The sequence below is a fragment of the Hypanus sabinus genome, chromosome 16 (assembly GCF_030144855.1).
Source record: "Hypanus sabinus isolate sHypSab1 chromosome 16, sHypSab1.hap1, whole genome shotgun sequence".
Taxonomy (NCBI): domain Eukaryota; kingdom Metazoa; phylum Chordata; class Chondrichthyes; order Myliobatiformes; family Dasyatidae; genus Hypanus; species Hypanus sabinus.
The window spans coordinates 90,299,311-90,313,404 of NC_082721.1; the positions used below are offsets into that span (position 1 = coordinate 90,299,311).

Sequence of the window (14,094 nt, forward strand, 5' to 3'; positions counted from 1 at the left end):
AAAAATTCTAAATGTTTCAAACTTATTACAGTCTATCAACAGTTCTCCCTCTATGTCTGCTGAAATTGAAGCCATCCAAACCAGTCTTTTTCAGAGATAAAAATGTATTTTAAGGTAAAGACTTCTGTAACCATCAGATCTTCCAATCTCATCACTCTTTAAACCGCAAGAGAATCAAGCCATTATAATTTCTCTTTTAGTTCAGTTATCTCAATGCTGATATTGCTGATTTGAGATTCTAGTCTCTTTACCCGGGGGGGGGGGGGGGGGTTCTTCCAAGAATTAGCCAGCTTTCCATTTTTGGGCTTTCCATTGCTCAGGTCCGGATTTCTTTGGGTGCTTCTGCGAGTAGCCATAATTATAACTATTATTCTACAGATCCGACTGAACAAAGTTGAAATTTCAAAGTTTAAGTCAGAAAAGGGAGAGATTAAAGGTGGACAAGAAGCGACTGTGTCTTGCATGTCCATAACTGGGAGGTGGAGTCTGAAAGGGCATAGTTTTAAGGTGCTTGGAAGTAGATACAAAGGAGGTGTCAGGGGTAGGTTTTTTTCACAGAGAGTGGTGAGCACGTGGAATGGGCTGCCAGTGGTGGTGGTGGAGGCAGAAATGATAGGGTCTTTTAAGAGACTTTTGGATAGGTACATTGAGTTTAGAAAAGTAGAGGGCTATGGGTAAGTCTAGATAGTTGTAAGGTAAGGACATGTTTGGCACAGCTTTGTGGGCCAAAGGGCCTGTATTGTGCTGTAGGTTTTCTTTGTTTCTATATCTATGTTTCAGTGTTTCTAATGGTGTGCCACAGGGATCAGTGCTGGGTCCATTCCTGTTTTTTCATCTTTATCAATGATCTAAATAATAATGTGGTTAACAGGACAAGATTGGTGGTGTATTAGACAGTGAGGAAGGCTATAATGGCTTGCAGAGGGATATACATCCTTTGGAAAAATGGCAGATGGAACTTAATGCAGACAAATGAGGTTTTTTATTTTGATTGGACCAGCCAAGGTAAGTCTTGGGCAGTGAATGGTAGGACACTGAGATGCAGACTTTAAACTAGTAAGATGGGGGGGCGGGAATCAATTTGAGGAAACTATGGGAGAGGAGGTTAGTTCACCAGTACAGCAAGTAAATAGACAGTGTGTGAGGGAGGAAAGGCAGGTGATGGAGAAGGGATGCGCTCAGCCCGAAGATGTAGGGGAGAAGAAAGAAAAGGATAATAAATTTAAATGCATTGTTAGGGATGAAAAGAGAGGAGGAGGTGGAGAGTATCTTAAATGTATCTATTTTAATGCTAGGAGCATTGTAAGAAAGATGGATGAGCTTAAAGCGTGGATTGATACCTGGAATTATGATGTTGTAGCTATTAGTGAAACATGGTTGCAGGAAGGGTGTGAATGGCAACTAACTATTCCTGGATTTAGTTGCTTCAGGTGTGATAGAGTAGGAGGGGCCAGAGGAGGAGGTGTTGCATTGTTTGTCCGAGAAAATCTTATGGCGGTGCTTTGGAAGGATAGATTAGAGAGCTCCTCTAGGGAGGCTATTTGGGTGGAATTGAGGAATGGGAAAGATGTAGTAACACTGATAGGAGTGTATTATAGGCCACCTAATGGGGAGTGTGAGTTGGAAGAGCAAATGTGTAAGGAGATAGCAGATATTTGTAGTAAACACAAGGTGGTGATTGTGGGAGATTTTAATTTTCCACACGTAGACTGGGAAGCTCATTCTGTAAAAGGGCTGGATGGTTTAGAGTTTGTGAAATGTGTGCAGGATAGTTTTTTGCAACAATACATAGAAGTACCGACTAGAGATGGGGCAGTGTTGGATCTCCTGTTAGGGAATGCGATAGGTCAGCTGACAGATGTATGTTTTGGGGAGCACTTCGGGTCCAGTGATCACAATAGCATTAGCTTCAATATAATTATGGAGAAGGACAGGACAGGACCTAGAGTTGAGATTTTTGATTGGAGAAAGGCTAACTTTGAGGAGATGTGAAAGGATTTAGAGAGAGGGGATTGGGTCAAGTTGTTTTATGGGAAGGATGTAATAGAGAAATGGAGGTCATTTAAGGGTGAAATTATGAGGGTACAGAATCTTTATGTTCCTGTTAGGTTGAAAGGAAAGGTTAAAGGTTTGAAAGCACCATGGTTTTCAAGGGATATTAGAAATTTGGTTCAGAAAAAGAGGGATGTCTACAATAGATATAGGCAGCATGGAGTAAAGGAATTGCTCGAGGAATATAAAGAATATAAAAGGAATCTTAAGAAAGAGATTAGAAAAGCTAAAAGAAGATACAAGGTTGGTTTGGCAAATAAGGTGAAAGTAAATCCGAAAGGTTTCTACAGTTATATTAAAAGCAAGAGGATAGTGAGGGATAAAATTGGCCCCTTAGGGAATCAGAGTGGTCAGCTATGTGTGGAGCTGAGGGAGACGGGAGAGATTTTGAACGATTTCTTCTCTTCAGTATTCACTAAGGAGAAGGATATTGAATTGTGTAAGGTGTGGGAAACAAGTAAGGAAGTTATGGAACCTATGACAATTAAAGAGGTGCAAGTACTGGCGCTTTTAAGAAATTTAAAAGTGGATAAATCTCCGGATCCTGACAGGATATTCCCCAGGACCTTGAGGGAAGTTTGTGTAGAAATAGCAGGAGCTCTGACGGAGATGTTTAAGATGTCATTAGAAACGGGGATTGTGCCAGAGGATTGGCGTATTGCTCATGTGGTTCCATTGTTTAAAAAAGGGTTCTAGAAGTAAGCATAGCAATTATAGATCTGTCAGTTTGACATCAGTGGTGGGTAAATTAATGGAAAGTATTCTTAGAGATAATATTAATAATTATCTGGATAGACAGGATCTGATTAGAAGTAGCCAGCATGGATTTGTGCGTGGAAGGTCATGTTTGACAAACCATATTGAATTTTTTGAAGAAGTTACGAGGAATGTTGATGAGGGTAAGGCAGTGGATGTAGTCTATATGGACTTCAGCAAAGCCTTTGACAAAGTTCCACATGGAAGGTTAGTTAAGAAGGTTCAGTCGTTAGGTATTAATGCTGGAGTAATAAAATGGATTCAACAGTGGCTAGATGGGAGATGCCAGAGAGTAGTGGTGGATAATTGTTTATCGGGATGGAGGCCGGTGACTAGCGGGGTGCCTCAGGGATCTGTTTTGGGCCCAATGCTGTTTGTAATATACATAAATGATCTGGATGATGGGGTGGTAAATTGGATTAGTAAGTATGCCGATGATACTAAGGTAGGAGGTGTTGTGGATAATGAAGTGGGTTTTCAAAGCTTGCAGGGAGATTTATGCCGGTTAGAAGAATGGGCTGAACGTTGGCAGATGGAGTTTAATGCTGAGAAGTGTGAGGTTCTACATTTTGGCAGGAATAATCCAAATAGAACATACAGGGTAAATGGTAGGGCATTGAGGAATGCAGAGGAACAGAGAGATCTAGGAATAACAGTGCATAGTTCCCTGAAGGTGGAGTCTCATGTAGATAGGGTGGTGAAGAGGGCTTTTGGAACGCTGGCCTTTATAAATCAAAGCATTGAGTACAGAAGTTGGGATGTAATGTTAAAATTGTACAAGGCATTGGTAACGCCAAATTTAGAATATTGTGCGCAGTTCTGGTCACCGAATTATAGGAAAGATATCAATAAATTAGAGAGAGTGCAGAGACAATTTACTAGGATGTTACCTGGGTTTCAGCACTTAAGTTACAGAGAAAGATTGAACAAGTTAGGTCTCTATTCATTGGAGAGTAGAAGGTTGAGGGGGGATTTGATTGAGGTATTTAAAATTTTGAGAGGGATAGATAGAGTTGACGTGAATAGGCTGTTTCCATTGAGAGTAGGGGAGATTCAAATGAGAGGACATGATTTGAGAGTTAGGGGGCAGAAGTTTAAGGGAAACATGAGGGGGTATTTCTTTACTCAGAGAGTGATAGCTGTGTGGAATGAGCTTCCTGTAGAAGTAGTAGAGGCCAGTTCAGTTGTGTCATTTAAGGTAAAATTGGATAGGTATATGGACAGGAAAGGAGTGGAGGGTAGGTGGGATTAGGCGAGATTAAGAGTTCGGCATGGACTAGGAGGGCCGAGATGGCCTGTTTCCGTGCTGTGATTGTTATATGGCTATATGGTTATATGCATAGTAGAATAAAGGGATCTGGGAATATAGGTCCATAATTCATTGAAGGTAGCCTCAAGGGTTAATAGGGTTGTAAAGAAAACATTGGCCTTCATATATTAATGTATTGATACAGAAGATGTGATGTTATGTTGAAGTTGTATAAGATGTTGCTGAGGTCTAATTTGGAGTATTGTGTGCAGTTTTGGTCACTTACCTACCGCAAAGATGTAGACAAGTTTGAAAGAATAGAGAAAATTTATGATTATGTTGTCAGGTCTGGTGGACTCAAGTTATAATGAAAGATTGAATAGATTAGGACTGTATTCCTTGGAATGTAGAAGATTGAGAGGAGTTTTGATATATAAAAATTGTGACAGGTATAGATAGGGTAAATGCAAGTTGATTTTTTTTCCCACTGAGGTTGGGTGGGACTAACACAAGAGTTCATGGGTTAAGTCAAGTCAACTTTTATTGTCATTTCGACCATAACTGCTGGTACAGTGCATAGTAAAAATGAGACAACGTTTTTCAGGACCATGGTTTACATGACACCGTACAAAAACTAGACTGAACTACGTAATCAAAAAAACACAGAGAAAGCTATACTAGACTACAGACCTACACTGGACTGCATAAAGTGATCAAAAACAGTACCGGCATTACAATAAATAATACAGGACAGTAGGGCAAGGTGTTAGTCCAGACTTTGGGTATTGAGGAGTCTGATAGGTTGGGGGAAGAAACTGTTTACATAGTCTGGTTGTGAGAGCCTGAATGCTTCGGAGCTTTTTCCCAGACGCCAGGAGGGAGAAGAGCTTGTATGACGGGTGCATGGGGTCCTTCATAATGCTGTTTCCTTTGCGGATGCAGCGTGTAGTGAAAATGTCCGTGATGGCGGGAAAACAGACCTCTATGATCTTCTCAGCTGACCTCACTATCTGCTGCAGGGTCTTGCGATCCGAGATGGTACAATTTCCGAACCAGGCAGTGATGCAGTTTCTCAGGACACTCTCAATACAACCCCTGTAGAATGTGATGAGGATGGGGGGTGGGAGATGGACTTCTCAGCCTTCGCAAAAAGTAGAGATGCTGCTGGGCTTTCTTTGCTATGGAGCTGGTGTTGAGGGACCAGGTGAAATTCTCCATCAGGTGAACACCAAGAAATTTGGTGCTCTTAACAATCTCTACCGTGGAGCCGTCGATATTCAGCGGGGAGTGGTTGCTCCGTGCCCTCCTGAAGTCAACAACCATCTCTTTTGTTTTGTTCACATTAAGAGACAGTTTGTTGGCTCTGCATGGGAGAAAGGTGAAGAGTTTAAAGGGACATAAGAGGAAACTTCTTCACTCAGCAAGTCGTGAGAGTGTGGAATGAGCTGCCAGTACATGGTGCATGTGGGCTGGATTTCAACTGTTAAGAGAGGTTTGGATAAGTGCATGGATGGTAGGGTTTTGGAAAGCTATGATACCAGTGCAGGTCAATATGAGTAAGCAGTCTAAATGACACAAAGGTTGGAGGTGTTGTGGATAGTGTGGAGGGCTGTCAGAGGTTACAGTGGGACATTGATAGGATGCAAAACTGGGCTGAGAAATGGCAGATGGAGTTCAACCCATGTAAGTGTGAAGTGGTTCATTTTGGTAGGTCAAATATGATGGCAGAATATAGTATTAATGGTAAGACTCTTGGCAGTGTGGAGAATCAGAGGGATTTTGGGGTCCGAGTCCACAGGACACTCAAAGCAGCTGAGCAGGTTGACTCTGTGGTTAAGAAGGCATAAGGTGTATTGGCCTTCATTAATCATGGAATTGAATTTAGGAGCCGAGAGGTAATGTTGCAGCTGACCCTGGTCAGAAACCACTTGGAGTACTGTGCTCAGTTCTGGTCGCCTCACTACAGGAAGGATGTGGAAGCCATAGAAAGGACACAGAGGAGATTTACATGGATGTTGCCTGGATTGGGGAGCATGCCTTATGAAAACAGGTTGAGTGAATTCGGCCTTTTCTCCTCAGAGCAACAGAAGATGAGAGGTGACCTGACAGAGGTGTATAAGATGATGAGAGGCATTGATTGTGTGGATAGTTGGAGACCTTTTCCCAGGGCTGAAGTGGTTGCCACAAGAGTTCACAGGTTTAAGGTGCTGGGGAGTAGGTACAGAGGAGATGTCAGGGGTAAGCTTTTTACTCAGAGTGGTGACTGCGTGGAATGGGCTGCTGGCAACGGTGGTGGAGGCAGATATGATGGAGTCTTTTAAGGGACTTTTGGATAGGTACAGTGGGCTTAGAAAAATAAAGGGCTACGGGTAAGCCTAGTAATTTCTAAGGTAGGGACATGTTCGGCACAACTTCGTGGGTTGAAGGGCCTGTATTGTGCTGTAGGTTTTCTATGTTTCTATCTCCAGGATAGTGGTTTTCTCTGCTAGACTGAGGTCTGGAGAAATGTGCAGAGTCATTATAAATGTCCAAATCTGAAGTAGGTGCATAACTGGAATGCTGGGGAAATCAAGCTATTGAGCCTGGAAAGTGGACAAGTTTATATCATCATTGATTTGTTTGAATGAGACTGCAGGCCAAAGGGGTCATCTCCTCCGTTGCTGTTTCTGTTTCTTAAGTTCTCAGGGTTGTTAGGGTTTTAGAAACTTAAAATGAGTATTTGAAATCCTCCCTATTGCCCAATGCCACTCCCCCCTCCTCTCTTTTCCCAAAGTGATTTGTAGTCCAATTGATTATGTTTTGAGATGTGAGATGACAGGAATGCATAAGGTGTGCACACATCTTTGAGCTGACAAAGCCTTGGACTTTGCATGCCCCAACAAACGCTGCCAGGCGACCTTGCAAAATACTGACCTCTGCAGCTTCTCAATTGTGTGAATCATCACTTTAATATGTGATTATAGGATTGGTATAATTAATACTCCAATTTATCTCTGACATCTAATTCTATTTTCAGAATCCACAAGATATTGTCGTAGAACGGAAAGAAATCATTGTAAAAGATTCCACTGGAATTACTGGAAGCATCTACAACATACCAGAGATTGTGAAGTATTTACAAATTCTTGCCATGGAGATTACTGTCAGAGCAATTGGGGCTTTGTTTATTAAAGCTTAAAAAGAATTAAAGAAGATCTGAATGATTCTCAGATTGGGGAGGCATGGTGTAACATGCAGGTCATGGAAATCTGAGATAAACCTCCATCTGCAGGAATCATACAGTCATTGGGTAGCATCAAATTCTAATTGGATTTGGAAACGCATTTCATATTATTAAAGTATCTAGAAATGGGGGCATATTTTCAGGATAAGGTATTGTCTGTTTAAATGGAAATCGGGAAGAATTTCTTGTCATTTCAATTTCTAAACCTCAGAACTCTGGGAATGGAATCAGTATATTCTTGCAGGATTGGATGAATTTTAGCTCCATAGCAATGTCTAGCATGGACTGCCAAGATCAGATCTGTTACAATCTTATTAAATGATAGACAAGGCAATAGCTGCATAACAGACTCTTATTTCTTATACTTGGGGGGGGGGGGGACGGACAGGATGAATTCAGCACTAAAAATCAGTACAAACAGAAACAAAATCAGTACCAATATCACACACCCATCCAGTAATGATGCAGATGGTTTCTGATGTTTGCTACCGATTTTCGTTCTTCTGACCCCAGTGTGATGAGAAAATCTGTTGACTCATTTTCTGGATGTGGGAATTTTAGGACAAGTAATCAAGTTGTGTCTCCGTACTTTTAGTTCCAAGTTTGAATCCTACCACAATTAAATGTAATTTCTAAAATAAATCTGGATTAAACAGCTAACCTCAGTAACAGTGACCATAAAACAAATATTTAAATATCCTCTCCTGATTTGTGTGCTATCTAATTCTTAACTTCTAGGGTTTCAGTTCAAAATCAAATTACATATAACACAAGTTCCCCAAGGTAGTGTTAAGACTACTGTGCTTGTCTTTTTTTCCCCAATCCACTCCTACACCTTGAATTGGACAGTCCCAATAATGAATTTATTTTGCCAAAGGCTTTTTGAATTTTGGCCATTTCCTGTGTATTTCGGGCAGAAGTGGTTTGATATTGAGTCAAAATATCCTGTTCCAATTTTCCCAAGCTGAGTTTCACCTTGTCAGCTGAAGTTAATGTGTCCAATAATCTTAGTGTGTTCCAGACCTGTTTTCTAATCTATTTGTGTGCCTTTTAGAATATCTCACAGTAAGTCGTTATAGTAGTGAAGAGAGGTTTTTTATTGATTTTCAAGGAGAAAATATTTTTATTATAAGTTGATCTGTTAACCACAAATATTCAAATGCTTGGCAAAAATTTTTGTATAATTCAGTGGTTTAATATCAGATATATTTTGCAGTATTGGAATATGGAAGATTTTTGCAAGTTACAAAGATGCCCCCGATGCAAATTTCACAACTCAATTTGAAGTGAAAGAATATGGTGAGAGAAATTAATATTGTACTTAAATATGGTGAATGAAATTAAAGGTAAAAGTTTCCTGTGATAAAAAGATTATAGCTGACGTGAAATCCAGAGGAAAATGTTTTTGTGTGAGATGTTGTTTCTACTTTGATATGACTTCTGCCAATTGCATGTTAAAGCAAGTATTTTGGATGATAGTATATAATTCAGTTCTTAATGTTCCAGTAGGTCCTTTCCTCCCTACTCTACAAATGCCCCATCTTTTGACATCCACCAGCAAGATTCAAGCAAGCAGCACATCTATGAGATGGAAGTGATAACTTTATTCACATTGCAGAAAGCTGAACAAGAGCACCAACAGTTCTTTTACAATGCTAGTGCCTTAAACTCGCTTTTAAACTTTCTGCTGTAACAATACCCAGATTAGTGCAGGGATCCCAACCTAAGAAGGTCACATGTAATTACTTCTAATTAACCTGCTCTCCTTGGAGGGTGGTGTAATTGCAACCTATAAATTTAACCCACCATACCACCATAGTTTTCTTCAGCTCTCTATCCCTCTGAGGTATCTTCATTCTTCCAACATCCACCTCTTTAATGTCTATAAATGTGATTGTTCCACTAATTGTTGGTCAATCTTTCACCTGCCAAGACCCCAATTTCTGCAGTTTCTTCTTTAAACATTTCTACATTATTTTTTGGGACACCCTTTGTATCTCCAGCTTTACCAACCCTTTGTCACATGCATCAATATATTCTAATGCAAAATAGCACAAATGGTGGACATCTAAAATAAAAACCAAGTTTTGGAAATACTCAGCAGGTCAAACAGCAATTATGGAGAGATTAAAATGTTTCAAATTGATGATCTTTCTCTAAAATTGGAATAGTGTCTAATTTATTGAGTATCTCTTAGTTATGTTTGCTTTTAATTCTAGTAACTCTTAAGTGTTTTAGCATACAAGATTGCAATATTGAGATCCAAATGGAGCCATTTTGCTAAATTAACGGCAACATTTAAATGGAATCTGAATTAATCACAGGTTGTAATTTTTGCACCCACAGGAGTAATTAATCCATTTGTTATAAAGAGTTTTGAGGATGGCGTGATAAGAAATGACACAGATTTTCATTGTCTAAGTCCTTTGCATTGTTCACGGGGTTAAACATTATTGTTTTTGTTCTATTTTCATCAGTGTTGCCAAGCTTTGAAGTTACCTTGGCTTCACAACAGCCCTTTTTCTATGTTGATGACCTGGAATTGGATGTTACAGTCACTGCAAGGTTGGTATTGTCTTCTATCAGAAAATGGGATTTTTAGATAAATTGCAAGAGAGCTGTTGGCGTCACTTGTGCAGATTTTGGGTGTAGTGTTACTCTCATTTCTGCATTGATTTAAATGACATATGGAAATTGCAGTGGAGCTGTGTGCTGGCCAGTGTTGAATTGGAACCTGAATAAACCACTATTTTATTTCAAGGGCATGCTTGTTTGAGGTAATGAGTGAGAGAGTGTCATACAGGTAGGGAGTCATTTGAAATCTGTAAGTCTCATCAGGAGTGAGTTTTATTTGAATTAACAAAAAGAAGGGAAGTATAAGCAGAGCAGCCATTGAATAGGATGTTTTGGCAGATGAATGTGTGGCTGAGTAATTAGTGCTGGGGCAGGGTTTCAGATTTCTGGGTGATTAGGATCTCTTCTGGGGGAGTTTTGCCCTGTACAAAAAGGAGAGTTTATATCTTAGGCCTTGGGAACAAATATCCTTGCAGGCAGGTTTGCTAGAGCTGTTGGAGAAGGTTTAAACTAATTTGGCATGGGAGTGGGAACCTGAGTGATTGGGCTGAGGATAGGACAATTGCTATATAAGTAGATGCAGTGTGTAGTGAGGCTGATGATAGGGCAAAATTGGTATGAGTTGAAGTGTAACATGGAGGTAAAATTAAAAAGGTGATGAATAAAGGACTAAATATCTTTGAATGGACACAGTATATGGAATAAGGTCGATAATCTTGTAGCACAATTAGAGATTTCCAGTGTGCATCACTGAGTCGTGGCTGAAAGAAGATCACAGTTGGGAGCTTAACATTCAAGGATGCACCTTGTATTGAAAGGACAGTCTCTGTTGGTTAAAAAAAGTTAATTCAAAATCTTAGAAAGAGGGGCATATGATCTGAAGATATAGAACCTTTGTGGGTAGAGTTAAGAAACTTCAAGGGTAAAAAGACCCTGATGGGAATTATATACAGGCCTCCAAATCATAGCCAAGATGCAGGATACAAATTACAATGGGATATAGAAAAAGCATGTAAACAGGGTAATGTTACCATAGTGATGGGGGATTTCAGTTTGCCGGTAAGTCAGGTTGGTGAGGGTAGATTGTGAAAATCAAGTTGAATCAAGAGAGGGAATTTGTAGAATGCCCATGAGATGGCACTTTAGAGCAGCTTGTGGTTGAGCCCAGATGTAGAACCATAGAACATTACAGCACAGAAACAGGCCTTTTGGCCCTTCTTGGCTGTGCAGAACCATTTTTCTGCCTAGTCCCACTGACCTGCACCTGGGCTTTATCCCTCCAAACCCCTCTCATCCATATACCTGTCCAAGTTTTTCTTAAATGTCAAAAGTGAGCCCACATTCACCACTTCATCTGGCAGCTCATTCCACACTCCCACCACTCTCTGCGTGAAGAAGCTCCCCCCTCATGTTCCCTTTAAACTTTCCCCCTTCACCCTTAACCCATGACCTCTGTTTTATTTCTCTCCCCTACCCTCAGTGGAAAAAGCCTGCTTGCATTCACTCTATCTATACCTATCTATACATATGAAGTCCATGTGGTAAGGCAATTCTAGTTTGAGTGTTATGTAATGAACCAGAACTGATTAGAGAGCTTAAGGTGAAGGAACCATTAGGAGCCAGTGATCATAAAATGATAGAATTCACCCTGTAGTTGGAGATGAAGAAGATAAAGTCAGGTGTATCAGTATTATAAGACCATAAGACATAGGAGCAGAATTAGGGCATTCAGCCCATCATCCACTCTGTGATTTCATCATGGCTGATGTTAGATCCTATTCAACCCCATACACCTGCCCTCTCACCATATCCCTTGATGCCCCAACCAATCAGGAATCTATCAACTTCCGCTTTGAATATATCCACAGACCTAGCCTCCACTGCATCTGTGGCAGAGCATTCCAGATTCACCACACTTCAGCAAAAAAAAAAATGCTTACTTCTATTCTAAAAGGTCTTCCCTCAATTTTGATGTTGTGTCTTCTAGTTCGGGATTCCTTCACCAGAGGAAACATCCTCTCCACATCCGCCTTATCTAATCCTTTCAACATTCAGTAAGTTTTGATGAGATCCCCACACATTCTTCTAAATTCCAATGAGTACGGACCCAAAGCCACCAAACGCACCCTGTATGTTAACCCCATTCACTCCCGCAGTCATCCTCGTGAACCTCCTCTGGACTCTCTCCAATGACAATACATCCTTTCTGAGATAAGGGGCCCAAATCTGTTGACAACACTCCAAGTATAGCCTGACTAGTGTCTTATAAAGTTTCAGCATTATCTCCTTGTTTTTTTTTTATATTCTATTCCCCTTGAAATAAATGCCAACATTGCATTTGCCTTCTTTACCACAGACTCAACCTGTAAATTAACCTTTTGGAAGTCTTGCATGGGAACTCCCATGTACCTTTGCACTGCTGACATTTCAAGTTTTTCCCTATTTAGATAATAGTCTGCATTATTGTTCCTGTTACCAAAATGCATTGTCATTTATTTCCCAACCCTGTATTCCATCTGCCACATTTTTGTCAATTCTTCCAATTTGTCTACCTGCTGCATTTGCATTGTTTCCTCAGCATTACCTACCCCTCCGCCCATTTTCATATCATCCGAAAACTTTGCCACAAGGCCATCAATTCCATTATCTAAATCATTGGCAAACATTGTGAGAAGTAGCAGTGCCAACACTGACCCTTGAGGAAAACCATTAGCACTGGCAGCCAACCAGAAAAGGCCCCCTTTATTCCCATTCACCGCCTCCTGCCTGTCAGCCATTCTTTTATCCATACAAGTATATTTCCTGTAACACCATAGGATTTTATTTTGTTAAACAGGCTCATGTGAGGCACCTTATCAAATGCCTTCTGAAAATCTAAGTAAATGACATCTACTGCCTTTTCTTTGTCCACTCTACTTATTACTTCCTCGAAGAATTCTAACAGATTTGTCAGGTAAGATTTCCCTTTACAGAAGCCATACTGACTTTGACTTATTTTATCATTAGTTTCCAAGTACCCCAAAACCTTTTCCATAATAACGGACTCCAACACTTTCCCAACCACTAAAGTTAGGCTAACTGCCCTATGATTTCCTCCCTTTTGTCTTCCTCCATTCTTAAAGAGTGGAGTGTTATCTGGAATTTCTGATCCTCCACGACCTTGCCAAAATTAAGTGATTCTTGAATGATCAGGACCAATGCATCTGTCATCTCTTCAGCAACCTCTTTCAAGACTCTGGGATATAGTCCATCTGGTCCAGGTGACTTATCCATGTCAACACCTTTCAGTTTGCCTAGCAGTTTTTCCTTTGTAATAGCAATGACACTCACTCCTGCTCCCCGACAGTCACAGACCTCTGGCATACAGCTAGTGTCTTCCACAGTAAAGACTGAATCAAGGTACTTATTAAGTTTATCTACCATTTCTTTATCCCCCATTACTACCTCACCATCATCATTTCCCAGTGGTCCAATATCAACTCTCACCTCCCTTTTACTCTTTATATAACTGAAAAATACTTATAGTATCCTGCTTTATATTATTGGCTAGTTTTCCCTCATATGTCATCTTTTCCCTTGCGGGTCTTTTTAGTTGCCTTTTGTTGAATTTTTTAAAATTCCCAGTCAGGTAACTTCCCACTCTCTTTTGCTACCTAATATGCCCTTTCCTTGGCTTTATGCAGTCCTTAACTTCCCTTGTCAGCTACAGTTGCCTAGCCCTGCCATTTAAGAACTTCTGTGGGACAGATCTATCCCTGCATCTTGTGAACTATTCCCAGAAACTTCAGCCAGCTCTGGTTCTGCCATCATACCTGCCAGTATCCCCCTCCAATCCAACTGGGCAAGCTCTTCTCTCATGCCTTTGTAATTCACTTAATTCCATTGCGATACTGATACATCTGACTTACACTTTCCCTCTCAAATTGCATTATAAATTCAATCATATTGTGATCTCTGCCTCCAAAGGGTTCCTTTACATTAAGCTAATTAATAAAATCTGAGTTTTTACACCACACCCAGTCTAAGATAGCCTTTCCCTGAGCAGGCTCAAGCACAAGCTGCTCTAAAAAGCCACCTCATAGGCATTCAGTAAATTCCCTCTTGCAATCCGACACCAATCTGATTTTCCCAATCCTCTTGCAAATCCTCTTGTATATTGAAGTCAACCATTTTAATTGTGACATTACCCTTATTACATGCTGTCTTGCTCCCTTTGCAATGTCAACCCTACATCTTGGCT

The 14,094-nt window shown here is 40.4% G+C and overlaps 1 protein-coding gene across 1 annotated transcript in view; it reads left to right on the plus strand.

The window, feature by feature from the left end:
- Positions 1 to 14,094, plus strand: part of LOC132406560 (complement C3-like) — a 277,413-nt gene that overhangs the window by 22,950 nt on the left and 240,369 nt on the right. The window contains exons 5-7 of the mRNA XM_059992384.1: positions 7,074 to 7,168; positions 8,497 to 8,579; positions 9,758 to 9,845. Coding sequence (XP_059848367.1) covers positions 7,074 to 7,168; positions 8,497 to 8,579; positions 9,758 to 9,845 — 266 coding nt within the window. The remainder of the gene's footprint in view (positions 1 to 7,073; positions 7,169 to 8,496; positions 8,580 to 9,757; positions 9,846 to 14,094) is intronic.